Below are 27,784 nucleotides of genomic sequence, written 5' to 3'. Positions count from 1 at the left end.
CCAGGCAGCAACCGGCCAGCAGGACTGCATAGGCAGGGCTGCCAGCCCAGGGCAGGTGTCCTTTGTCTGAACCGCGCTGTCAGTGGTTGCCTGCATCCAAGCGAAAGGCAGTCGGCGTGGCTTCGTGCACAGCGCCAGCAGGGCAGGGTGTCTCCCTCTGCAATCTGTTAAGGCCATTTGGGGTTGGGGAAGTGCTGTGTTTGTGACTCAGGGCGGGCACTGCTCTCATCCCCTCACCTTCAGGGAGGAGAGAAGCCAAGAATGGAAACCGCTTCTATGCAGAGGCTCACAGCCACGGCTACAGCACTCCCTGGAGAAGCAAAGAACTGCTCCGGCAGCGTCTCAGTGTTTCCTTATGCCGAGCTTCTCTGCCTTCTGTTCCAGCCGAGCCCCTGCCAGCTGGCACAGCCAGCACCTTTCCTTTCCCAGCCCTGCACCAGCTCCTTGCCTGTGGGTCTGCAAATGGGTTCGGGCCTCATGAGCATGCTTCTGCTGCCAAATAGGGTAGGGAAAGATTTCTTTTTTAACCACAAGGAGAAGCGTGGGGAGAGGGAGGAAGCCAGTGTAAGTAAGATGAGGCTTAGTTATTGCTGTTGGAGGACACTTTTGTCCCCATCTTCTCTTCCCCTTTGATGTGTCTGATGCAGTTGGAAGCCAGCTAAAATAAACTGCAGTCCTACAACTTTGTACCGCAAAGGTTTGTACCGTGCAGCCCTGCAGAGCCGGGAGTCATGAGAGCCCTGCCTCGCCTCTGAGCGCTGCTGCAGCCGGGCGCTCGGCTCTGTCAGGATGGGCTGGAGCACTCTGCTCACACGCTGCACGTTTGGCTGCTGGGCAGTGTGCAGGTTACCCAGCGCTCGTGTTGTATCTACTGCTGGAATCTGGGGCTGTAACACTGGTAATTTAACAGAAGAAGATGTGTGCATTGAAGTGAGTCTGAAGTAAGGAGCTGTGCCCCCAGCGGCCGCTGCCCTTCCCTGGCACCCTGGCTGCCCAGCTGCCGCTCTCACAGGTCTGGCAGAGAGCAGCTTCCTTGCAGCCTCCGTGGAAAAAGGATCCCGAACCCAGGTAAGAAGCACAAAGCAGGACTCGGAATCCAGGACAACTTTCTTTATTGCTACCAGAAGGCTTTCATCAGTACAATGGCTCCAAATACAATACCTTCCTCAGGGCTGTGGAGAGAGCTTACAATCGGGACAGGTCATTCTGAGAAACAGAGGTGTAACATTTAAAAGAGACAAGCTTTTAAAGGTTTTACTCTTGGTTAGAAGTTACATGAACACAAAACTCGGGGTTAGGGGCGCTTGGGGTGTTTTTTTTTGTTGTTGTTTTTTGGTTTTGTTTTTTTTTTGTGACTGGTAATTACAAACCTTTCAAACCTCAGGCTGCCCAGCACTTCACCAAGCAGTGCTGGTCACATGCTAAGCTTAGAGACATACAGAAAAAAAAACAGATTCATGGAATTTAAGGTTTACACTTGATGTCTAGAGTCAAGTGTTGGTGAACGTCCACACTGAGTGCAACATCTCCTGGTGCAAACAAGAAAAAATACCATTCTTCTTCAAGCGATACAAAATCCATTAACTGCTTGTTGTGTTTGACAGCACAGTTGTAACTTTAAGGTACAGAGCACCGTGGCCGGACACCCTCGTGTTCTAGAGTATGTTCACACTCCTGTGGCTATGTCGGTGTGGAGCTGTTTGCAAGCATTGCTGTGTGTTTTTCCTGACTAACCTCTTATTTAAATCCAGTTTTTAAATATTTTCACATTTAAACACTAAAGTGCTAACAAAACAAAAAGGCCTTTTTCTTTAGGGGAAAAAAAAAAAGAAACTTGTCATGAATGTACAGAACATCATGCACGAGACTCGCAGAGAATTAAAAGAGGAGCAAGCAGAAAGAGCAAGGAGCAGATGGAAATCAGATCGGTGGTGTTAACTGGCTGGGAAACCTGAAACAACCGCATAACTGATGAGAGCTCTGGGACGTGGAGGATGGGTTACAATACACAGGAGCAGAAAAACAGTGGAGCTGACAACACTAGAAAGAAACAATTTTTTGCTACTTTTTTTGGTTGGTTTTTTGGGTCTTTTTTTAGATTTTTATACTTTTTTGTGTTTTAAGTGCTTAAACAGTAGAACTAGAATTAGCCGCACAAGAAAAAAAAATTCAGAAAAGGGCTGGGATATTTTTTTCTGTTGGCTCCCTTCAGTTCAGCCTGACGAGGTATGGTCCCTTCTCCCCCCACTGAGAACACGGCGCCAGGTTCTGCGTGGTTTCTCGAGTGCAGCTGCGGTGCAGCAGGTGGTGTGTGCTCACAGCTACATGACAGACACTGGCTGTAAAGGCGGACAAGGGGAAACGTTGCCCTCCTGCCTCGAGACGTCAGCGCCGCAAACAGAGCCCATGTTCTCAAGAGCCACTACCTCTGGAGCAGTGTCTTCGTTGTAGAGACGCTTGATGCCGTCGTAGAAGTCATCCACTTCCATCTCTTCCACTTTGCGCTTGGCAGAGGCTTGCTTGCAACCGCTGGGAGCTGGCAGACGCTGGTAGAGAGCGGCTGTAGCTGTGACTGGCACTTCTGGCCTGCCGTTGTCCTTGGAGAAACCTGGCCCTGGGACAGAGGAGGGCTGGCATTTGAACGCTCCTCTGTTACAGGTCACCAGGGTATGCTGGAGGGGACTGTAGACATATACAGGATTGGGCAGCAGAGAAGACTGCAGAGTGGAAAGGTGATGTGCCACAAGCTCCCGGCAGTGGATCAGCTGCGCGCTATCCATCTGGAATGAGGAGACAAGCAAAAACATCCCCGTTGCAGGATCACGACCACGGAGAGGACGGGCAGCCTGCCAGGGCAGGGCTAGTGCTCTGAATGTACTGCCCACCCACGTGCTGTGCTTCCCAACGACATGCTGAATTCAGGAGGAAGTGATAAAAAGGACAAAAAAAACAAAACACCAAGACTTCTAAAGATACGGAGCCCTGTTGCTTCTTAGTGGGGGGAGGAAAAACTGGCAGATTTCAAAAGGTCTCACTGCATCTTTCCTAGCAGCTTGAGTTGTTTGTCTTTCCGGTACAGGTAAGACCACGTAGTATGCCTAAAATGAATGGCGGAGCAGCTAACCAGGATTTTCTCCTCACCGTGTGCTCCCCCCTGGTGCGGAGGGACACGTGGCTCCTCCCTCTGTCACCTACTGGATGCAGTCAAAACTAACGCTTTGCAAAGCCGACCCGCAAAACTCCCCACGGCCTGAAGCTCAGCCATCCTCAGAGAAGCATGACTGCGGGCACAGATCAGCAAGCGATGGATCTGGAAGCCACGGCTGGGCTGCGTGCCCAGTCCTGCCCTGCTGCAGAGCCTGGTGCCGGCACCCCCTCACCTGTGCCTTCTGGAGCAGCTCGATGATGAGAGCCAGCCAGTCGGGGAGCAGCTTCTCCAGCTCCAGGCTGACGATAGCCAGCGCCAGCATGGAGCCCTTGAACTGCAGCAGCTGGTAACAGGCCATGCAGTGCAGCAGCTGCTTGGTGAGCGCCGCCACGTGCTGAGAGGGGCTCAGCTTGGGTAGGATGGACAGGAGCTGAGGCCTGTTGGACACCGCAACTGCGTGGAACTGAGAGGGGAAACAAGCACGTGAGGCTGGCGGTACCACCAACAGGCAGCCCCCGTTCTTGAGGTTAGGTCGGACTTCAAGAACGGCAACTGACACATCTCTGATGCACAGGGATCCTCCAAATCAACCCTCAAGGCAATTTCCACATCATGGAAAAAGCACTGGTGAGCTGAACCCACCAACTGCTTTGCACAGCCTTTCTGGAAGGGCCTGCACACATACACAGCCCCTGCCTGGGGGCTTGGCAAAAGGCTCCCCTCTCCTCTCAACAATGCAGGTTTGGCAGTTCAGGTGTCCCGAACAAAAACTCTTCCTTAAGCAAACTGAGAGGATGAACTTCAACAAAGGGAACCTCAGAACCCCTTCATTCCCTTTATCTTTCATCTAAGAATTTTGTTCTCTGGCCCTGTCTTCCTGCAGCAAGCACGAAGCGCACCCATTGCCCAGCATCAGTGCGTTCTCCTTGCATCGTTCACATTTTCTTGCAGCCTGGCGCTTAACTGTGAGGAAAACCACTGACAGTTAAAATTCAAGGGCAAAGTTTTCAGGAGTGGTGAATCATAGCGCGTGGCTTGCCATGTCTCAAAACAGGGCCATAGTTCCAGATGGCAGGCCTGTGTTTCAAAAAGTGCCCCTCGAGTAGCACAAGTCTCCTCTGAAATTTTCTGGCAAGGCTTTTTTTTTTTTTAATAATTACTTTTATTTCAAAAACTACTTACACTGAGGAATTGTAACCACACCCTGAGGTTTGCACTACCCTCCAGGCTTTTTGTCTAGGATACCTACTGATACAATACTTATACCAACAGACACCAGAGGGATGTAAATAGCCCCTTATTTACAATGTGAAGGAAATCCAGTGGCGTTGCCATGTGAAGATCCCAGTTCAGTTTATCCAGGATAATCTTCTCCATTCTGCGAATTTCAGCTGGAGAACAACCACAAAAGCTATCCCGAGCCAACACCTTCAGTACTGGAATCCTCTACAAAAGCCAACACAAAGAAGAAAAGAGAAAACCAATTATTATGATAAAAATCATAAAAACCGCTTCATTCCTGTCCTGGCAAGTGTCAGCTGCCTCACGCAAGCAAAGGCAGGATTTGAAGAGCATATATTCAGACAATGCTAAGGAATTAAGAACAACAAAAAGGTTACCTCATCTTCCTCAATGGTCTTTGCAGCAAGGAAGAAGCAGCTGATTGCAATACAGTTCAAGTATTTTGGACGGGCCTACAATACAGAATAGACATCCTTCTGTGAATGTGACGCAGGAACCGCGCGCAGTCCTTTCTGGATGAACATCCTAAGCCCCGGGGTCTCAGCTGCCTGTGCAACGTGTTTCAGAGCAGCGGGCTGGCTTCTAATCGCAGCACAGCACTGGTGAGCTGGGCCGAGCACACATCTGTGCTCCACGACATCAGGCAGGACAGGAATCTGCCAGCCCCGGGACTCTAACTGCCACCCACAGATGTGCAGCAACAGAGTGGAAAGAGCTCGTTTTTAAGAACTGGAGTAGAAATGGGAAGGAGAAAGCCAGAAGGGGAGACTGTCATCTGGCATAAGCCACTGCCATTCCACCTGCTTCGGCAAAGCTGCGTGTTTACTGCTGCTGGGTGTCAGATATAAAAAGAAGGAAAAACATTTCTAAGTATTTTAAAATGCTGTCTTTGTCTACAGAAGTTAAAGCACCTGTTAAAAAAAAGAAAAAAACCATCACTATATTTTACGTAGTTCTCAAAACTGTGACCCTGGGGTTCTTAAGAGAGAGCTGGGCTTTTACAGTGAGTTGTGGCAGGCAAGGTAAAGTTAGATTTGAAGGGGAAAAGGTGATTTTTAATACACAACAAAAACTTTTTTTGTATAGGCCTTGATTCAGAATAAAAAGAAAAAGAGCAGCATGCACAGGCTTGTAAGGTATTCATGGAGTCTCTGTGATGGACCAGAGTAAGCAAATGCTCAGATTGTGGCGCATCTGCTGGAGCTTTTGCTCAGCTGTGATCTTTGTCAATTTGATTCCGACAAAGGACCTCACTTCTGTCATCCCCATAACAGCTGCCCTGCTGCTTAGTGGCAGGGGGCTAGGAAATGCCAAGGTGCTGTTTCTAAACCCTGCTGCAGCTGAGGGCCATGCCCCCACCTCCAGCAGCCAACCGGCACCTGGTCCTCCTCTGTCCCCATCAGGAGACGCTGAAAGCAAAGGTAAGTGAGAATCCTGCACCAAATACAAAAATCTACTTCTAACCTAAACTATTGCCACGATCCACTCTTAATAGGTAAATCTCAGCAGATGGAACAGAGCCATGGGGTAGTTTAAATGTTAGATCCTGCACGTTACGCTCATGTAATACTCCGTCAAGAAATCCAGCAGGCTGTTTCCAGGAAGCAAAGAGAGAAAGACACGGGATCGTTTCCAAAATGAAGATCTTTAATAACATTCAGCCACAGCTACCTAAAGGGACGTTGCTAAGCCTGGAGCGTTGCCTTCCCACTGCCATTTAAACTTCAGCTTAAATACTTGCGGGGAATCCACGCTTGGAGGTGGTGCCTGTGCACACGGCTGCACGTTGAACTCATTTCCCCTCCTTCCCCCTCCTCTACCTGCCTCCTGAGCTGTCTGAAAAACACTCACCCAGAAGGCACACATAACCAGCTGAAAAACAGCTTTCTGCAGTCCTGCTCACTGCCTGAAGCGTGCAGTGAACTCGCTTTCTCATATTCTCATACCCTCTTTGTAGCCTCTTTGGCTGCTGCAAATTACTGAAAGAAAAACTGTACTCACAGGCATTAGCTGTCAAGGGATTTAAAATACTTTTTTTCACCTCCATATTTCAGTACATCAGCCAATTTAAGATCTCAAAACCTTCCATGAATTGTAACTGAAACATTATCAAAATTTAATAATATCTAGAACAGCTTAATGGATGATGTCACTTGCACGGCTGCAAACCACCGCCCAAGCACAGCGCTTCCTATTTATCTCCACAGCAGACATGCAGTGTGACTGGCTGACACACAGAAGGGCAGCAGACCCTAGATGCAGGTACCCTAAATGCTCGTTTTTTTTACCTCTTAAAAACAGTTTCCGTGACGTACCATTCTTAAGCCAAACAGGTCTCCGTGTTCTCTGTTCCGTACAGTGGGGTTGGGCAGCCTGTCACTCCCAGGGCTGGCACCCGCTCCTGGTTACCTCCCCTCTCCTTTACCCCTACTCACGTGACTTGCCCTCAGTCAGGCTGGCTACAGAGCAGGTTCCTCCTGAGTAACTTCTCCCCCAAAAAGCACAGACGCGAGTCTGCCTCTATCTTCCCCTACTTTTCTCGCTCTCCTTCACTAGCACGCTTGCCAGGCCCAAACCTGCGCTCAAGCATTGAGATGCCCCCTCCAACCAGTTTGCTGCTACCAGGTGATCGCAGCAGATTGACGTGATACAAATGAGACTAAAAGCAGCTTAAACACCAGAGAAATTAAGAGCTGTGAGCAGCAACTTTCCCTGACCTTCTGTACGAGAGGGCACTAGGCCTACATTTCTAACTCTGGGCTAGTGGGCATTTCCTTTAGCTTAACGAGCCAATTTAGTTTAAGGTGGAGACTCTTTTCATCTAAGGCATAACCTTTATTCATGCTGTTTCTGAATCAGCAATGGCTAGCTGTAGGAGGCAGGCACTGCAGCAGGGTGAATTCAACATTCAAACCGAGTTAAAAGAAGCGAGGATGTAGTTGCAGAGGAAGGGTGTGTCTCTTCTCTTAGGTTAATGTATCTTTAAACTAATGATCCGCATGACGTGAAGGAAATGGGCAGAGCAGAGGAGAGAGAAGGAAAATAGTGTTGGCAGATGAAAGTGCTGGGTGAGTTCCCCAAGAACTGCGTGTTCTTAATCAGCCTCCAGAAGCGCCTCACTGTGTGCTGCCAGTTCTATAACCCAAAGTCAAGCACCTGTAGCAGCGCAGGCAGCATCCAATGAGGGTGTGAGGAAAAAAAAAAAGAGCGTGAGAGCAGAGGGGAAGCAAGCATTTCCATACGGCCACGCCACAGAAACTGCATGCAGAAACTGCCGAGTGGGTATTAGGAATCTATTTCAGTTTATGCATTTGCAAATATTTACCTTTACCACAGCTAAAAACCTGTCCAAAAGGCTGATGGCCAGGGCGAGTGTTTCTGGATAAAGGTGGAACTGGTATTTGAGCTTGGCCAGCCACTGAATGACCTCATCCCTCTGCTTTGGAGAAATGGCTACATCCTGTTGGAGAGAAAAACAAACTATTCTTAAATACAGGCTGAGCAAGTCGGAGAAGACCAAACGTTTTTATTTCTGCAGGAATTATTCAGCGCAGGAACAAAAGCCTTTTGGAAAGGTGATGCTCGGAGGCAGCCTGAATCAGCGCTTTGTTCTCCCAGTTACTTACTCCAGCGCAAGAAATCTGCCCTAACAACCTTCCTTATAGCAACCTCCAGCAGCATTCAGAAATGTTACTGTGGGGAAAAGAAGAGGGTTATCTTGTAGTTTCTCGAGTATTGAAGCTGTCCTCCAGCTCAGCTCTAAGATGTGTGTTTTTTTCAACCTCCTTACGATCGCTCGGATACCCGGAAAAGCCCAGCTTGAGCAAAACCAGACGTGCTACGGGAGCCAGGTGGGTGCACAGCTCCTGACAAGACAGAGGATGGGAGGGAAATGAGTTGGTGTTTTGGACAGGAAGGGTTTATTTTCCTTCAAACTGTGGGGATATTTTTAGCTCACTAACTGTTAAACATAGAAAATTCTAAAGAGAGTACACACAAAAGAGCTCGGCAGTAGGGTTTATTTACTGTAGACTGGGGCAAAGCAGGTACAATTAAACTAAAGAAAGGTAAGTTTTGTTTATTTTCCTTTTGGCCTAAGTCACCACCATGGATTTTCTTGGACAACAGCTGAATTCCAGACACTGACACAGACGAGTCATTGATACAGAATCTCTCTACTTGCACTCTGAAATATTTACAGCTTCGGCAAAGCCTTTCAGTTCAACCAAGCAAATGTCTGTTCTCCCTTCGGCTGAGGGGGATTATTTGAGATGACTGGAGAAGACGTATCCAGAAGTGAGAAGTGAAGCCAAACAAATTTCTTTTGCAATGAAAGGGTCCTTGCACCCTGCAGCAGTTTGGCTGCTGCTGAGATGGCTTAAAAAAACGAACCCAAATGCAACCCTAGCTGCCAGGTTGAGGTAGAAAATAAAGGTAAGGGCTTGTGCAAACAGCAATCACTGCTTGGCTGGGCTCTAGCTGTCCTCCCAGCGCTAATGCAAGGGACAGAACGCGGCATGATTTTAGAAGGCAGAAACACCCAGCACTGGCACAAGATAGGAAGTGCAGGCTTCGTCCATCACCGCGCTACCTACCATGTGCCACCTGGCACAGACAGCAATGCACTTTGTTACAGGACTACTGAAGCTACACCCTCGGTGCCCAGAAAACCTGTGCAAGCAGGGCGTTGCAGGCAGAGCTACAATTCCACCAGGGGCTCGCAGCAGGACACCAGCTTTGCACCTCACAAAAACATTGTCGCTTACAGCACCACCTCTTTACACTGCACTTTAATTCCTCACTGCCCTGAGCTTCCCTCACGCTGCCTGAGGCAGGGAAGCAGGGGAAGGCAGCAGGCTCGAACCCGAGGCTGAATCCTGCGGGTCACCGACAGGGTCCCACCCACAGGCAGTCACCCTTAAAATAAATAAAATAACAACGGTGCTACCATACAGTGATCTAAGCTCAAGACACGGAGTTGTGTAATCAAAAGCGGTTTCTTCCAGCCATACCAGCTGGTCTAAGGAAGACATAATGCCTCTCCTAGCACAGCACGCCTTCAGCACTACATCAGGTGCTCCTGAGGACAAACTCCTGCCTTGTTTTCACTTCCGAAGCACCAGCAGAGCAATGGCATCAGCAGGACCACGCCTCTGACCCAAACAGGCCTCTGCTCTCAGCTGGGACCACTGGGTGCCCCCTGACTATACTGGGGCTTGTTAAAAACAGCACCCACCTCTTTTCAAGGGAGAAGAGTAGCTTCTTCCCTTCTAAAAATTAACAATTCTAAAAACCATTACTGCACCTTCAAGGGGAAGTCTGAGCCCCATCAGGGGCAGAACTCCCGCTGCCTTGCACTCATTCCAGAAATGCTGCTTCCAAGCATACTGGGAGTATAAGGAATGCATCACACAGCAGTAGGGAATTTATTAAATGCTCTGCTAACAACATCTTTTGGACAGCGAGGTAGGGACCTAGAACGTATCCAGGGAGAAAGATAAGCAAAAAAGGTATGTTAAATACTGGCTGTTGTTATAGAGAGTACTTAACATGTAGCAAAGCCAAGCCTGTACAGCTGAACCCCAAACACTATCAGAAAAGGGAGGAGTGGTAGCTGCGATGAACGTCCCTGTCGCTTTATTCATGGCACCTATTTTTAAATGGAAGGAGACAAAGCCACATAAAAAGGGCTTAGAGCCATAGCCAGGTTTGGACAATATCGCAGACTTCAAAGGTTTCAAGCAGCTTAAAGGATTATTTTGGAAATGTGGTATCTGACTGAGCCCAGAAGGTAAGCTCTGTGTGCCTATCAGCTGAAAGCCAAACCGAAACCCAAACCAATCCCATCGAACAAAATAAACGTGGTTGTAAAACCCTCTGTGCGACTCGAATCACTGCTCTGGCCAGCAGCTTTACTGGTGTAGCCAGCGAGCGTGGGCGTGGGCCCTTCTTCACTGAGGGGACAGAGGCCTCCATCTCCCCTACCTGCTACACAACAATGAACTATACAATATCTATACAGCTCCATACTAAATGTATGCTATACAACATCTGCTACAGAGGCGGGAGTGAAAACGGCATCTCTTGTGCTCCCGGCTGGGGAGGCGGGACCATGCTCGTCCTGGCTCAGCCCCGTTCTCCTTGTGCCTGCCAAAGCAAAAGGTCAGGCCTTCTCCTAAAAACAGCATCTGCGTGAGAGGGGGTGGGAGGGCTCAGATCGTCTTTCTGCGCTGCCGCCCAGCCTTCGGTCCTCCTATGAGCATCCCTTCTGGCTGCTCACCCTTCACAGGCAGCGCAGGGCCAAGAGGCGGAACCTCAGACCGGCGTGTTAGCTCTGTGCAGGGAGGCCACAACGGAAAGAAAGCAACTGGACACTCAGCCCCTGGTAACGACTGTCCTCTCCGCGGGGAAAAAAAAAGGTGTTTGAGATACAGCAGCGTAAGAAACACGGCTTTGTAAAATTAATTAAGCAGTCAGGTCACCGTTCCTTGAGTTATACAGAATTAAAAGCAAAACCGAGACATTGCTGCAGCTGAAAGTAAAAGAAGTCCCACTGGGCCAGGAAGCAAAAGTCCCTCGTTGTTCTGGAGGTACTTTCCCGCAGATGCCATCCTCTGCTGCTCACCCTGTATGTCTGCCTGTGGTCATCTTGTTCTGTCACCACAAATCTGCCAGTGCAGAATGTATCTCCAAGGGTGAAAGCGTACGACGGCCTAGTGCACAAGTTTTGATTAGAGAAAATTAATCCAAGCCCAAGATTAACCAGTGCTCTTTAACAGCGCTCTCTTCTTCCATCTGGCTCCCTCCTGCTTGGCACCTCCATCACCAGAAGTTTGGCAGGAGCAAAGGACAGCATGCTGCACACACCAATCCCTACCGGCTCTGGCAGATGCTCCCTCAAATCTGTGACGCACCTCTATTTCCTTTCCCAAGTTAAAGATGCAAGGGTAATTCCCACCTTTTCAGAGTGCAGCAGTTTGTGTCAGCACGAACAGGAATAAGCCACCCTGCAGGAACTACAGAGCTAGCAGATCATGTTTTGGACACAAATGGGGAAGCAAACGGGTTCTCAGTTTCTGTTCCTAAGGTAAGGGAGGGCCACATCACATGGAAATGCTTCCTGCAGTGGTTTGCTTGGTTGCTTACTCTCCTGATGAACGTGCCTTTAAATACCATCAATGATCAGGATGTTTCCGTGAAGGATTCCAGGCAGGTGCTTCATGTACCACGAGACACGGCCTTGTCAGCACGCCAGCACGTAGGCAACTGCTGCAGGTCAAAATGGCAGCACCACACTCACCATGGCTGTCATTCTACCAATGTGAAAAGCAATCCTGAGGTTGGTAGATCTGCCCAAAGGAGAGCGTACGGCACCTGATACACACCAACAGACCCGTGAGTCCCAGCATTAGCGATGGTTAGCACTTTACTCGTCTGTTGTCAGAGCACTGCCCACAGCCCCATTTCTCAGGCATTGTCAGGAAGGTGCTGGTGAGGCACCAGATCTCCTTGCTGCTACCCCCGACCGCAGGGCCTGCTGCACGCTTACTTGCTGTAAGACAGGAGGGCCAGAGGTTGTGACTCGGGTTCCGCTGCTAGCACAGCACAAATCACCTGTCAGAACACCGTGGGACTTTGGCGAAATGCAGTCTAAAAATACATTCTCTTTGAACGCAAACATGACTCAATTTTATTGCTGCCTCACCTGATAACTCTTTTTTTCTTATTACCTGCTGTTCCAGACAGAGACGTTTTGCTCTCTCCCCTATTTGTTTCTGCCTGTTTCTACTGTAGGTTCATCTGGGAGCAGGAAGGTGACCTTTACCAGGACCGAGAGGTTCCTGAGAAGGGCAGCGGTAAACACCGCCTCCAAATCTCTCCTTCCTTGGGTCTCAGGAGGGCTTATCTGATACCAGTGACCCCCAGGCAAGGCACACGGGGTTGCTTCCCACTTGCACCAGGTGGAAATGAGCAGGGTTCTCTTGATCTCCAGAAGGGGCCATCGGTGGGGTCTGCCTACGGCTCAGCAGGGCAGCAAGGAGCTCGAGCAGCGCAGCCTCCGTCACCGCACAGCACTGCGCCCAACAGCAAGGGGAGAGATTAGCGCCCAGCCCGCCGGCAGAGCTCAGCGCCTGCATCTCACGCTGCTTTACAAAACCGGGCAGGCTGTGATTCACCCGCAGGGTAAACAGGCACCAGAAGGTTAAAAGCCCTGCCCAAGGTCATGCGGCGAGGCGGTGGAAAGACCGGGAACAAAGCAAGGTCTGCTGATTCCTCATGGGGTACAGAAAGAAAGAAACAGAATGAGCAGCAATGGAGAGATGACAGAAGTAGTGCTGTATTCCTATATAAAAATAAAACCTCGGTTTACACGCCTCTCTGCCGCAAAGTTACTCGGTAACAAGCAAAAATCAACCTTTGGGCGATCTTTACTGCTTCACTGCTCAAGCTTTAGTCACGTGAAAACTTCTGAATGCCATCTGCGTATAACCGAAAAGAAAAAAATAAAGAGAAAAAAGACCAGATACGTTCAGAGGCACTAAGAGGGCTCCAGACCCAGCCCACTGCTTTCTGAGGCTGAAAAGCCCCTGTGACACCTGGCTTTAATGCACTGCAAACAGCCAGAGTCAGCGATGTACATACAAAAGAGGGAAACTGAAAGAAATGTACATACCATTAGGGAATGAGAGCTTTCAGACGAGAATTAAAAACTAAAAAAAAAATATCACGTACATTAACACAAGCCCACAACAGATTCTGCATCCTGTACTAGAAGAATGTAAGCATCCCCGTTTTTCCTCTTTTCTTCTTCCTCTCCAAGATCTCAATGCTGACCCATATTTAGAAACTGATTTTTTTCTTTTTAAACGCTAGAACCAAAAATGTCTCCTGAACAGTCAAAACAAAAAGTTCACTCCTGAAAAACAGCGCCAGCGTACCTCCAATCTCACCACCGCTTTTCCTGCACGCACTCCCAATTTCTCATTTGCAAACCAGATGACTTCATTAAAACTCATTCTGGAGTCAGTCTACCTTTGCGGCAGGGAATGGAAAGATACACATGCTTCGGGCTGCCAAATCTGATACGCAGAGGGACGCAGATTTCCTGACTGGTTTCATACCTCACTTGTTTTAGGCTACTGCAGCTGTTTTCAGAAGAGGAAAAGATGCTAGGGAATGTGACCTTCCAGACATTGCAGAAAACAGGGTAATTCACGTTGGACTTCCGGGACTGCAGCATTGCCAAAATGCACGCTGCAGAAGTGAAGGAACACGTGACGATTTGGAAAGTTGGGTGTCCTGAGCTGGAGGAACAGAAAGAAATATTTTACATGACTACAGAGACAAGGCTCTCAACCACTGGTGTGGCAGGCTGGAGTCTCCCCAGAGCAGACAGCTGTGTTTACGTTCTCCTTTAAAAATGACCTCTGTACATTTTACACATACGCACACAGGAATTTCATTCCAATTTAACTATCGTTTACTGCTAGAAAACATTTAATACTGCGGCATTCCAGCTGACTGACTTGACACCTGAACAGACACGTAGGAAAGTGCACAGAAAGAAGTTGCAAAGAAGACAGTTCTGGAGCTGGAAGTCCTGTGAAACTGCAGGAGGGGGAGCCCTAGGGTGACAAACACGAGGGCCAGGAAACAATCCAGAGCAGGGATGTCACAAACACTGTCCAAGTGCAGGGGAGGGATCCTTCATCATCACGACATAATTGCACCCTGGAAGGACAAACCCGGTATTCATTCAGGTCAGAACTGAGAGTCTTCTACTAAGCACAAAGTTTACAGTGCACGTCAGGCTGCCTCCATACTTGATCCCCCAGCAGGCAGCACAGCCACCCCACCAGTTCTGTACTGGGCAGAGAAGCAGCAGCCACATTACCCTTACTGCAGAAACAGGTTGCGGTGAGCTGCTGCTAACCTTGGCCATGTAACACTACAGCCCCAGCAGCAGGAGAGCCGTGCCACAGCACCAACGTTAGTCCTCACCCCGCAGTGACAACTGAAACATGCTATGGGTGGGATCTGTCTTCAGTGGGCAATCGTGCAGCCCCTTGCTGCAGCTGGTGCTCTCTGGCCACCAGTACCAACTCCACCAAGGCAGAAAGGGAGGTGCTTTATCCCTGTGAAATCTTCGCACGAGAGTCTGGTTCGGCTGCACTCTGCATCCCTAGCTATCCTGTTATACTGTAATCTTATCTCCTGTAATATAATTGCTAACCCCAGGAATACAGCAAGCACGGAATAGCAGGCTGGTTTACCATAAACCAGGGTCTTAAATTGTGCATGTCTAAAGAAAGCGCAGCTCTGCACCTCTGACAACCAGGTCACGTATCTGGAAAATTATGTGTGGACTAACAAAAATAATATCGAGCCCTTTAAAAACGTATTTGTTCCTACAGAACAGCAGCAGTTTCTTGGTTGCCAGAGATTAGCTTTCACAAGCTGGCTGGCAAACCTGTGTGAACGCTTTACATCAATCAATATGAGCAGGGCTGGCTCTGAGCCCGTTACAGTGGTTCTTTCAATCCACTCAAACAACAAGGTACCAGAAAACTCTGAAGTTAACTCACATTTCTAATCAACTATCCTCTCACTTCACGGTTTGTTTTAAACAAGACTTCATGGAGTTCACAGGCGTTTTTGAGTGCAGGTGCCAGACAGGTGCTGACTCTGAAGGAGCACAAACACAATCAGGCCGGATAACGCAGTGAGCGGCTCGCTCCTCTTAAGGACCACAAATTTGAGCAGAAACGCGTGTTAATTAATCCAGGCAATTTATGAAATGAGTTTAATTAAACCAATACACGTACGTGCTTCCACAAGCAGCAGCAGAGCTCTGTGTGCTGTACAGTGTGTTCTGTACCACGCTTGCGGGTCTGTCGCCCAAATAGAGCAGCACCCACTTATTTCAGAGGCTAATTTCCCAGGTCTCGTGCAGAAGGCAACCCCTCACGCCATAGCTTGTACCAGAGGATACTCTCATGCCTTTGGGAAGATGAAAGGTGTGAAAAAGAGACGTTACCTGATCGGGCTGAATTTTCGGCACATGTGCTTTCCACATTTGAGCTTCCCTAGAGATTGCCATCTCCAGAAGGAGAGACAACCTCTGGCTCTCCACGGGTCCCGAAAACTTCATGGTGACCCTTGGATCTGCCTGCCACCCAGCTGGATACAGCTACCTGCAAAAGCAAAGAAAGCACAGAGGTGACTGAAGCTGAAGGGAATGGAAAAATGGAACGGGCCCATGTGCAGCACAGGCAGCGATCCATCGGGCACTCAGCGCACCCACCCGAGGGAACCCAAAGCACCAGCTCGGACTCACACGGAGCTGGACCAAAATCATCCACGGGTCTGAAACACCTGTGCGGCCTGCAGCGTCCTGTACAAATGTACTAGGAAGCTCAGGAAGGTTCCACTTGGGTCTAATAGCTCTGAAAATGCATTAAGATCCAAAAAGAAAACACAGCGCATCTCTGATCTGAGATAGGAAATGCGTAACAATGGAGGAAAAGGTGGCAAACTCGGGGAAAGCCTCTGCAAGGCACAAAGTGGCTGCATGCTGGGTAGCTGACAGAGGGAATTTCCACGAGGCCTAGGCATTCGGGAACACCTGATACCAAAAGCAATTATAAAAAGCATACAAACTAAAGCAGAACATCTTGCTATACACAAAACAAAAAATAAGGAACTCTCCTGGCCATGGTATAGCCTCGCTCAGCAGTAAGAATGTGTCAAGTGCCTCTACATTTGAATTCAAAACCTAAAATATAATACATACATTTTTTAAAACAACAGATTCCACCACATACTTTTAAAAAGAGAAGATGACCTGACTGAAGAGGTGATTCAAATTGTGCAAATACTTCCGACCATTATTCTTTCTGCACGTTTCTCAACAGTATTAAATTGCTCAGTAAAACAATTCTGTCCTGAAGGGTAAATCCATGGGAAAGTTATTTAAACTTTCTCGTCCCTTTGAGAGCTCCTGTGAAATCTGAAACAAGTGGAGATCGGCCAGCTCCGAAGCAAGCTGCTTTATATAAAGAGCAGCTTGTTGACACAACGTTATTTCCTGTATTTACAGGAAAGAAGGCAACACTTTGAAAAGAAAATAAACCAGGATCGCAGTGAGAACAATGAGAATGCTTTACTGTAAATAACAACAGCTCTGAACAAAAGGAACTCCAAAGCGCTACGGCAGGTTTGAAGGAAACTGCAGAACAAACATTTTTCTATATTAATTTCCAGGAGTTTTCAGAGGGCACGATTCCCCCGGCACGATGCGTGAAGCACCCCGCTTGGAGCCACGCAGATTTTAAGAGGCCAATAAACTTCCAGCCTTTCAATCTCAACAGAAAACCCTCTTGACTGAATTTCTATAAAACAAATGCTTCCTTGTGAACGTAAGCACGGCTGTCCTAGCTCGCCATAGCCCTAAGCGAGCTTTCCTGCCCGTGGGTGAAGTGAGCCCAGGTGTGCAGGGCAGGGCTACACGCAGATTTTCCTGGCCGGAGGGAACGCCTTGGATCAGGATTCCTAACCAGGCTGGAAACGCTCTGCAGCACGTCTCAAAATCGTTTCCAATCAGCCCCTGAATTCCTAGTTAATTATCACCGTGGGCTCCAGAAACAACGTCCCCAGAGCAGGGGGATGGCTGGCTCTGCACCGCCTGCTTGCGGAAAAGCAGCTGTGCCTCCCAGAATTAAATACTGACGCTCCCTGCTCGGTTCTGTAGGAAAGAGAGGGTAATTAGCCCCCCCTGAAACCACTGGAGAAAACACATGAAAACCTTCAGGCCAAAGTCAGCATCCTCGGATGCTTTTTTTTTCTGTTGACATAACCATTTCCACCGCAATCACACCAACAATGGGTTTCACAGCCCCCCGAGCCTCATCTAGCTCTCGCTCCCATCATTCTTCCCAGAGTGCGGGCCACAAGGCTGGCTCCAGAGGCCTTTCCAGAAGCATTTCTGCCGCCCTGATCCCATCCCTGCTCTGCACTGGCCCCAGCAGGGAGCTCGGCGTTGTCACCAAGGGCGCTGAGCAGGCAACGTTTCCACTGAGCGGTGACCGCAGTAGGAGAAGGAGAAAAAAAACGTTCCTTACTGAACCAGGGAGGGCAATGAGGAAGGGCTGAGGCACGGTAACCTTTATAAGGAAAAAAAGAAGGAGAATGACGCGCCCGAAAGTTTCCCTTGGAGCAAGAACGGCGCGCAGACTTTTCCAGCACTGAGAACAGAGCAGGCAAGGCACCAAGCAGCCGGAGGGCTGCAGCTTGTTGGCATCCAAATTTACATCGCTCTGCATCAGATAAATGCATGGCGAATTGAAAAAAAAAATGACAGCACGCTCTGCATGTGTGCAGCGCTTCATGAAACGCTGGGAGCACTGCTCAGAGAGGAACAGGTCCCAGGACGCAGCGCTGGGAGGACCCAATGGTGTGACTGCGGCAGGGCCCCGGTAGGTCACCATCAAGTAACTCATCTTGCTTTCTGCCTCTGTTTTTCTGACTGAAAATGAAGTTTTAGCTCCAGGGTGGGGTTTTTTTCTTTCTGATGGTCACTTTGAGAGTTTTAAAGCACTGCTCAAGCTGCTGTTGGTTTCTTCCTTTTTAGTGGAAGGTCAACCATCTGCACTTGCATTGCTCCAAGAGCAGCTGGAGAGTTAGCAAAGCAGAACTAACCCAAGTAATGCACCAGCTTTGCTTGGACGTCTCCGGTGAGCGCAGCCACACACTTGGGGCCGAACCTTGCTCTGAAATTCAAGAGTCAAAACTACGGTGTGAGTTTCTAACTGGGAAAGGCATGAAAAACAAAATCACCCGCTTCTTCATAAAAACACCCCCGGCTGGGTCCATCAAACGTAACCCATCTCATAAACATGTCCTGTTTTGATCCAGGTTTATAGCTGATCTGAAGAGTGCTTCCCGTTTCCCCTGAGAAGCTTTACACCGCTGAGTGCTATGGGGTGCAGCCTCCAGAAGCAGCTTCATGTCGGCAGGGTGATACAGGGCTGATTTTAGGCTCTGCGATGTCTTTGCACTGACACCAGAAGCCAGCGTTTGCGTTGCAGGAGCACGTTACCCCGCAGCAGAACCAGCTGCTAACCCGGCTGCTGATGCCACCCTGCCCCCGCCCGCAGCTCAGCCGTGCCAGTGCAACCGCTCGCAGGAATGCACTGTCAACAGCATCACTGGAATCATTCAGGGCAATTATGAAAACCTCTTTTGTTGCATACATTGTTTTTTTATTTTTTTTTCCCCCCAAATAGATCATTTCAGAAAAAAAAAAAAAAAAAAAACAAGATTTCTGGGATTAGAGACAGCTTAAAAACCGCTGCCTTTATTTTTCACCTAAATCCAGGTGGGAACCCTGGAGCTAAGAGGGGTCATTCCAACAGAGCTCAAGCACCACGCATTTCTGCAGACCTTGTAAGTACTTTCAGCAGGGGGCAGCCAGATCTGCTTCAGCTGCGGCGCGCAATAACAGGATCCTACAGATGACCTGACAACAGGCTTTGCTGGGTGGGGGAGGAAGGCGAAGCAGAAGGAAGGCAGGATGGAGCCTGAATCCCTCCGAGCCCCAGCCAGCCATCTGTGATTCCCAACCATCAAAATGCAGTCTGTGCTGCGAGGAGGAGTCAGCTCACTGCGAGATGCGATTAGAAATTTCAGAGCTGTGGGCAGGGGGTGGGACGGATGTTAATTTTAGTATCTGGGGCTTTCTCTTCCTTAACTCCTTCCTCACCCGGTGCCAGCAGAGCAGCCCAGAAATTCACCTCAGACGGGAGGCGGCTGCAGCACTGCCGGGCTCTGGGAAGAAAAATCAGCAGGCATAAGCTCCTTTTATGATTCTTACGTTGTTCTTGTGCCAGACAGCAATCCTATCAGGACGGCGTTCCCACAGATGCCTCACTACTGCAAATCAATGCCCAGCTCCCCGTTCCTTCCATTTGTTAAAGCACAACCCGATGTGACAGCGCGGAGGACCAGCACGGGTTAAGATCGACATCCGACTGTTTGCCTCGTGCAGAGTAAAGCACGTTGTAGCCTGGCGAGTGGGAACAGCTTGACAGAGCCGTGAGACGACGGATGTGAGCTTCTCCAAATGAAATGATCGGGGAAAAAATTGTTTGGGAATATAAGTTTCCTATTCCGACATCTAAATAAGCAAGTGGATGTGAAGCAGTGAACTGATTTCTATGGAAGGAGTAGTGGTAGACATTAAAATGCGTTTCCCCGAGAGAAACGCATGAACAGCAAACATAAGCATGCCACAGGTAAGCAAACGACAGCGCACCTTTAGCGAGCAGTGCATTCGATTTGGGTACAAGCAGCCAACAGCCCTCAATTTGGAAAGAGGTACTTTGATTCAGGCTGGGAAACGAAGAGGGCCCTTTGCCATCTGTCTGCATGACTCACCCAGCGCTAACTCCCACAATCTGCTGCAAAGGGAAGCCTGGAAGATATTTTGGCAGCATCTTTCAGGCAAGCTCATGTACATCACACGCTTGCCACTTCTTTTCCTCCAACCAGATCCTTCCTGGGAGCGTAAATAAATGTGACCTCATTTTAGTGCCGGTTTTCCGAATTTAAGGAGCTCTCCAAACATTCTAAAGAAAGCTGCCAGGTAAAAAACACAAGTCTGCAAGCGCAAAGAAAGAACGCAGGGCGACGCTTTGATTCTAAAGCCTGTTTAGAAGCACAGAACTCCCATGGCCTACCCAGTCAGTACAGAGGAGAGGAGCCGGGCCCTTCTGCAGATACAGCCCTGAGCCATACAGTCCATAGCTGCTGCCCAGCCCAGTGTCTCCCAAACCAGGTTAACTCTAAGACAATCTCCACTGTGCCTCATCCCCCAGGACTCGTGACCGATACGAGTGTTTCACTACGCGAAGGACGCTCGAATGACGGAAAGCCAAGGCAGGAGATGAACTCCCAGCTGATCTTCAAAACAACATCCCCATTCTTCCCTCCCAGAAAGGTGAGCACGCTCCTAGGTCCCTCCTGCCCTCACCCTTCTCTGGACGAGGGCTGCACTTCTTTTTGGTCTCTCTGACGGCCACGATGGCCAAGCAGCATTTGCCCAGGAAGGCCTTTGGCCAGCACTGGCTCAAACTTCCCCATGCCACCGCTGGCTGAGCGATGCAAACGAGCTGCTTCAGGCACAGCTCCTTTCCTTGTAAGGCACCGTGTGGCAGCACACTGAGTGCAGCGTGAATAAAAGCTGAAGGCAGAATCCAGCCCCAGGAGACTCGCCTCAGCTGCAGAAAGCACGTGTTTGATGCAAAGAGGAGATGGAACTCAGTATATTTTTTTAACAAGTTCTCCTTCGAGATTTTGGTTTACTTGAACCTAAAAATCAAAGGAAAAGTTATTAACCGATGTAGGCTCTTTGCTTGTATGGATTAAATTAAGCAAAACCAAAACCCTTGCAAACCATAACCTCTCTTATGCCATTTTATGACGCTTGCAAAAGAAATGCTCACATTTTATACTCCTTCAACACTGCAGGCTTATCCTCTGGGTGCTGATATGGATGCAAGATGCTCCTTGAAGGTATAAACTCCTCACAGTGATCAACAGAATCAGCTAAAGAATTCAGGCTACCATTTAGGTAGGGATCAGCCTTGCTATTGCTGGGCACACAGATGCCTGTGCTCAGAACAGATGCGCTGCCAGGTGAGGAGTTTACACCTGTTTTTACAGTTTACTCTCTACACTGGGGTGTCACACCCAGGGCAGGCAGCCTCAGGTGCAACACTTCCCTAAAGAGATGGTGCTCAGAACTGAAGTGAAAGAGAGCTGTAAAGAAACGACAAACTTGGGGACGAGGTCCAGGATCACTAGGGAACACCTGGGAACTCTCTAAGAAATGTGATGGTGCCTGCTCTTGCTAGATAAAGGCAAGGCTGTGAGTCCACGGCAGCTCTCACAAGTGTGACGTGCTTGACCCAGCAGGCTTGGTGCTTTTGCAGCAGCTGCCTTTGATTAGGGAGACTCACGCACCCATCAGCCAGTGCTGGACAGAAGCCTACATAAGAGCACAGCCTGCAGAGCACAGACAGTGCATAGAGCAGCTAGTGCAGATGGATGTGAAGAAGGGGACTGCTACACGCGCCCCAGCGTAAGTGGCCTCAGCTATGGCTGTGACACACCATGAGGTAGTTTCTAGAGCAGACTCTTTCAGGGTTGAGGCTCGACAGCAGATGGAGCGTGATAGCAGATAGCTTGATAGCAGATGGAATGTGGCCTTCCAAGCTCCAGAGGTCTCTCTGCCATGCTGGGAGAGCCAGCCTCATCCTGCAGGAGCTGCTGTCAAACGGAGGAGTGACAGAAGTGAGCGGGTTGCTTGGCAGCAGAAAAGGTGAAAGGGAGATACGTAAGGTTTTGTCTGAGATGCAGCACCCAAGGGGCTTACAAATACAAAATAGGTTTGCTACCCCTAAAGTTGAAGAGGAGTCAGACGTGCCTTTAAGCGAAGGATCTGGGCCACGCTAGATCACCAGGAGAAATGGTGAGTGATCACAAAGGATGACTTTTAGGGAATTGGGCCTGAGTGGGGTCACCTCCAGCACTTGCACGTAAGCAATGTGCTGCCTACAAGGTACCACTTCAGGAAAATCAGCAGGCTGCAGTGCCTCTCTGAAGAGCATGAACCTAACTCACAGAGCATGGAAAATGAACATGAGATGCGTGCGTTATTGCACAGCTACAATCTTGAGGTCATGGAGAGGTGGTGGGATGGCTCCCATGACTAAGGTGTTGCAATGCAGAGTCTTCAGGAAGATGAGAGAACTTTAATCATCCCAGTATCTGTTGGAGGGACAACACAGCAGGGCACAAGCAATCCAGGAAGTTGCCGGAGCGCACCCACAGCATCTTCCTGAACGAGTTGTAGAAGAGCCAACAAAGAGAGGTGCTCTGCTGGGCCTCATACATGCCAAGCAAGGAGGGGCTCAATGGGGATGTGAAGTTCAAAGGCAGCCTTGGCTGCAGCGATCAGGAGATGGTAGAGTCCAGGATCCTGGGAGAAGGGTAAAAAGCAAGCTCACGACAGTGGACTTCAGCAGAGCAGACTCTGGCCTCTTCAAAGATCTGTTCGGCAGTAGTCTCATGGGATAAGACAATGGAGGGAAGAAGGGCAGGAGGAAGCTGATTAGTATTCAAGGATCACATCTTCCAGTCTCAAGAAAAGTCAAACTCGATGAGCTGCGAGTCTGGCAAAATTGCCAGGAGGCCTGCGTGGATGAACAAGAAGCTTCCAGCAAAACTCAAAAACAAAAAACTAAACACACAGACATGGTTGGAGAAAGGATGAGTTAAAAAAGACACTGCCCAAGATCATGAAGGAAGACTCAGGAAACCACAAGCTGGTAAGCCTCACCTTGATCCCCGGGAAGGTGATTGAGCAGCTTATCCTAGAAATCCTCTGTAGGTATAAAAAGGATAACAACAAAAAATAAATCATCAGGGGTAGTCAGCACGGATTCATCGAGGGGAAGTCATGTTTGAACAATTTAATCACCTTCTGTGGTTGAATGACTAGCTTGGTAGATGAGGGAAGAATAGTGGGTACTGCCTACCTGGACTTGAGCAAGACTGTTGACACTGTCCCCCTTAAGATCCTCACAGAAAAGCTAAAATGCTAAGATATGGGGCTGGATGAGCAATAGGGTGGACTGAAACCTGGTGTCACCGCTGAGCCCAGTGGGCTTCATCCTTGGAGATCTCCAAAAGCCACCTGGACGTGGCCCTGGGCACCGTGCTCTTGAGTGGCCCTTCTGGAGCAGGGCTTGGGCCAGCTGGACCCACCTCAGCCCTTCTCTGATTTTACAGACTTCAGGTTCAGAGCAGTGCAGTGGTGAGGGAACAGCTGTATGCCCAGAGGGGCGCGTACAACCTCTCTAAAAGCTGAAAGCAGAGCAGGAAGCTTTTAAAACAGGAAAAAAAGAAAAAAAAAAAGGCAAACTAAACCTAGCATTATGTAATGTCTCACTGCTAGACTCCTCAAAGCAAAGGCAACACATGCAGAGCATGATTCACTTCTCCCATCACCAATATAACATAAATCAACAGTAAACTGAAGGAAATCACTCTGAGGAAAATCAAGCTCACAAAGTATGAGAGTGAGCGGTAATTTCATAAAGTAGGGCCAGAGACTTTCATGCTCATAAAAGCTAACTCTCTACAGGAAAGGGCCAACAAGCATTCAGGACGTAAGGCATAGTGCACTACCTTTTGGGTAATACAATCCCCCCAAACCAAATAAATTCGGTGTCTCTATGGCAAAGAGACAGGAGCTGGACTCAGCAACAGTTCTCTTTGTCTTTCGGCAGCAGTCATTAACGTAAACGAACAGCAACAGAACCAAACAAGTTTTCACCCAGTTCAGCGCTCAGATCCAAAAAAACATGCAGCTACAATGGCTTGATTCCTCTTGACAACCACAAAAGAGAATTTTATCTGAAAGCATAAATGCTCACCAAGGCCAATATTTTGCTTTGCAGGCTCTGATTGGCTTCAGGGTAAATTATCAGTGATTACAGCTAATATCAGGATACAGCGTGAGGCACTAAAAAGAGGCAATTATGAGGAAATGAGAAATTATCTGCTGTAGAAACAATAGATCAATTATGAGGTACGGCACAGTAGCTGCAGAACAGCATTCTTAGGCTCTGAGGGTACCGTCTCCTCATTCTCATTAACCAAAGAGAACCCACAGCTATAAAGCTTAATTATCCTCCAGGAGCATGAGCTTGCCGTCTAATTAGCCTCTTGTTGAGACAATACATAAAAGGATCTAATTCCAGTTGTCCACAAAAATAGGATGGCACAGTCCTGGCTCTTCCCTGTGTGCTCATCTCTCCCGCCCAACTGGTACAAATTTAACAGCCTCCATTTCCCAGGTTCTGGACCTAAACACGAGAGTCTTCAGCCTGAAATAAAGCCAGGAGGAGGTGTGGGTACCAACAAGCCCAAGGGTTGTATTCACAAACGCAGAGCTAGAGCTCCATTTCTGCAAAGCGCACTGTGCAAAGTCCCCCTTCGCTCCTATCAACACAAGTACAGACACATTTATGGCTCTTCCGTAAATGGAGACTAAGCTGCATCTGATGGTAATGTTACTACAGCAGTTGCATCTCTAAAAGAAGCAGCCTTTCAGCTGCATGGCGGCTGAAAATCACTAGATTTGCAGTCACAATTCTGTTGAGAAAGTAAACATTGAAGATTCGGGGAGCCAAATTATCACCAAACACCACTGAAGTGCAGCTACCCCAGCCAATGAACAGCATCCTACCCTATACGGTGTTAGTACCACCAAGAGGCACAAAAGCCTCTGGCAAATGGGTTCACCCAGCACCTCCCATCACCATGGTAAAGAAAATGTTTGATGTCTGGGCTGATGAGCAAAGCAGAGTATCTGCAGGAACATGTTATTAAAGAGGGAGCTTTTAGATGAGTTTATTGCATACCTAGTGCAAATACACGTTACGGCTAATAAAACGGTGTTGATAATATTTACAGTTAGCAAAGACGTGGGAAGGGAGAATTTCAGACCACATCTGCCTCCTACTTACGAGGGAGATGTGTGGAAAATATCAGGTGTCTAAGTGACTTCGGCTTGCTTTTCTAGCATTTGAAAACAGCTATTATTGTATTGAATTCTGAAAGAAACTCTCTCGTCTATTGTCAGTAAACCAGAACTCTCCTTCAAATCCACCTCCCTGATGGCCAGCCTGGATTTCCTGCTGCTTCACAGGAGGGTCCTGATGACAGCAGCTGCATTTGCAGCATCGTTAGCCCCATGGGAAATCACGGGAGCTAAGGAAAGCTGCCAGTTTGTTCCTGGGCAGCTTAGCTCCGTGCACCCATTTTGCACCTTGGTTGTGGGACCTGGAGGTCCTCTCCTGCGTGTTTCACTCCATCTGGAGATGTGTGACTTTTCCACTTGGATTTTGCTCCCTGAGCAACAGAGCCCTCAGGGCTGTCAGTGGGCTGTGAGAATCCTACATCTAGTTTTGCTGAAGCCACCAGTGCTGCTCAGCCTTCATTAAGCTTGCTTCCAGCAGGCTACAGAGCAGCGTGAAATAAAGAGCAGACTGCGCATCTATTCTGTCGTGCAGGTTAAAGATATCATTTACACCAGCAGGACAGCTGCACCAAACCTTACTTCCTAAAAAACACCATGTAAAAACATGAATATTAAGCCCACAAATATACATGCTCCTGATAATGCAGCTCAGCGTGAGGTGAAGCTTAGCTATGGCTTTTACCAGCGTGCTGCTGCAGATGTGCGAAGGAAAGCACCCTTCACGTGCGCCTGAGGGAAGGCACGCTCTGCTCTGCTGCCTGCATGGGTACTCTCCAGAGCTGCTGAGCCTGGGAGAGCTGAGGGGAACTTGAGAGCCTAACTCCAGGGGAGATGCTGAAGCTTCAAACATTTGGGTCTGGCTGGAGATTTGGGAAGTTTATCTCTTTATCTCTGGGAGCACCCACTGGATGCTGGCAGCAGCCTGTGACATCTCAAAGCAGCCCCAGCAGCATCTTTTGCACAGAGATAGAACAATACACGCTCCGTCAACCATGCAACAATGTCAGGGGAGCAGTAGACCTCGGGTATTTTTAAAGAAGGGCCCCCAGAGCAAACAAAGCACAAGGCTTGGCAAGAAAAATACAAAACGGTAAGAATACAGACACACTAAGTGCAGCAGCTAAGATCAGATTCGCCATTTATCAAACTACATACAAGGTCCAAGTAGGAGTGAAGTGCAGATATACCACATGAAAGTTCAGCTCCTGCTGGGGAGAAGCCAGAAAGAAGATCAGCTTCCTGCATCCAACGCCAAGAGCTGTGCAGGCACAAGACTCAAAATGAGAGAGAGTTGCCCCCAGCCTCGCAAGGCAGCCAAACTCCTTCAAAAGCAAACCTGAATCACCAGCAGGGATGCAAAAGCAAACCCTGGAGACACAGAAAAGGCGCTGTGATTTGCTTTTAGAGAGACAAGCTCCGGCCCTGCCTCGTCCCCAGAATCTGGGCACAAGGCGAGAAAGGGCCACAGTCACATATGTCACTCCTGCAAGGGAAAGGTGAGGCATGCTCCAGACAGCAGAGTTTGGCAATCGCACAGCATGCTTTGCTCAACTTAAATACTGCGTTATAAGAAGTCTCACACTTCTGTCTCGTACAGGGGGCTGTGCCATACACTGGGCTGCTGCCACACACTACAAGAAGGATGCTCACAGAGCCTGATACTAAGAAGCACTGCTCTACCCGAGGATTTAAGCAGCCTCCTTTCTAAGGGTGGGAAGCCAGGGAGTTGATCTTTTTTCCTCCTTCGCAGGGTAGGAAGGGGAAGGCTTTATCAGGAAGGGAACAGCTTTATCACCGCAATAGGGACAAGTCCGCAGGAGGATTTTTTTGCAAGCTTGCTTTCTACCACAGGGATAAATGATGGCCATCTCCGCTCTCCGGAGACAGACCTTTGGAGATAGCAAACACGGCTCTTCCTTCAAGAAAACTTCTTCCACCGCTGACGGGACAGCAAAGCGGGCTGCGCGCGGCCCAGCTCTGCAAAGAGCCACGAGCAAAAGCAAAGAGAGAACCCACACGAACGCTGCCCAGCGCCCAGTGCCACCCGGCTCGGCGACGAGAGCTCTCGCCCCAGCACCCCGCACCCAGGCGGTTCGGCTCGGCGCCTCGCACCCTTTGCACCCGCAGTCGCCGCGCACCGCGCGCATCCCTCGCACGCCCGCTCCCGCTCACCTCCCCTGCGGCGGCGGGGTGCCCGGCGGGGCCCGGCCATCAGCACCCCATGGCGGGGCGGCAGTGGCGGGGCTCCTCCGCGGCTCTTCAGCTCCGCGCGGGCCCCATGGCCGGGGCGGCGGCGGCGGCGGCCGGCGGCAGGCTCATGTCGCCATGGCGGGGCCGCGGCGACGGGGAGGGGAGAGGCGGGACGCCGCCGCCGCCGCGCGGGGGGACGGGGAAGGGGGGAAAGGGGGGAAGGGGGAAAAAATAAAATAAAATTAAAATTAAAAGGGGGGAGGGAGGGGGAACGAGAGGCAGCCCGCAGCCAGCCGCTTCCCGGGGGGAGCAGGGGAGGGAAAGAAGGGCCGGCGCCGCCGCCGCCTCCCCTCAGCCTCTCCCCGCCTCCCGCGCAGGCGGAGCGGCCGCCGAAGCTCGCACCACAGCGCCGCCGTGCGGCGGAGGGGCGCAGCGCCGCGCGCCGGGGCCGTCGCGACCGTGGGGTGGGGGACTCTCTCCGCCTCAGGGCGCCCGGCGGAGGGATCGCGCGCAGTGAAGCGCCGCCGCGCCTGCGCAGTGGGAGCGACCGCCCGCCCCTCGTTGTGAACAGGCTGGGACGGGTGATGGTAGCTCGG

At 49.6% G+C, this 27,784-nt stretch overlaps 1 protein-coding gene and 1 long non-coding RNA gene across 3 annotated transcripts; both read right to left on the bottom strand.

Annotated features, from left to right (window-relative positions):
* On the bottom strand, positions 1,096 to 27,323 carry CCNI (cyclin I). 2 transcript variants are annotated; one of them, XM_021397282.1, is made up of 7 exons: positions 27,171 to 27,323; positions 15,429 to 15,585; positions 7,716 to 7,850; positions 4,768 to 4,842; positions 4,454 to 4,594; positions 3,381 to 3,611; positions 1,096 to 2,780 (listed from the first exon to the last, which is right to left on the bottom strand). In XM_021397282.1, the coding sequence occupies exons 2-7, from the start codon at positions 15,540 to 15,542 to the stop codon at positions 2,322 to 2,324; spliced, it is 1,155 nt and encodes a 384-aa protein (XP_021252957.1). In that variant the 5' UTR covers positions 15,543 to 15,585; positions 27,171 to 27,323; the 3' UTR covers positions 1,096 to 2,321. The 2 variants fall into 2 exon arrangements, with proteins under 2 accessions (XP_021252957.1, XP_021252958.1); XM_021397283.1 differs by lacking the exons at positions 7,716 to 7,850; positions 15,429 to 15,585; positions 27,171 to 27,323 and adding an exon at positions 6,706 to 7,556.
* Positions 13,197 to 15,422, bottom strand: LOC110399099. Its single transcript, XR_002438891.1, has 2 exons — positions 14,977 to 15,422; positions 13,197 to 14,122 (listed from the first exon to the last, which is right to left on the bottom strand). It is a non-coding gene; the product is annotated as an uncharacterized LOC110399099 (long non-coding RNA).

This window comes from Numida meleagris, chromosome 4 (genome assembly GCF_002078875.1).
Source record: "Numida meleagris isolate 19003 breed g44 Domestic line chromosome 4, NumMel1.0, whole genome shotgun sequence".
In the NCBI taxonomy this organism is placed as follows: domain Eukaryota; kingdom Metazoa; phylum Chordata; class Aves; order Galliformes; family Numididae; genus Numida; species Numida meleagris.
The sequence above is the reverse complement of the archived record's forward strand: the minus strand, read 5'-3'. Positions and strand labels throughout refer to the sequence as shown.

Bases quoted from the DNA above. Each gene is read 5' to 3' on its own strand.
- CCNI (XM_021397282.1), bottom strand. From the start codon at position 15,542: ATGAAGTTTTCGGGACCCGTGGAGAGCCAGAGGTTGTCTCTCCTTCTG. The intron at 7,851-15,428 runs GTAACGTCTCTT...TCTCTCCAACAG, and splicing joins CGAAAATTCAGCCCGATCAG to GATGTAGCCATTTCTCCAAA. The intron at 3,612-4,453 runs GTAAATAAGGGG...TTCCCCTCTCAG, and splicing joins CACTGGATTTCCTTCACATT to TTCCACGCAGTTGCGGTGTC.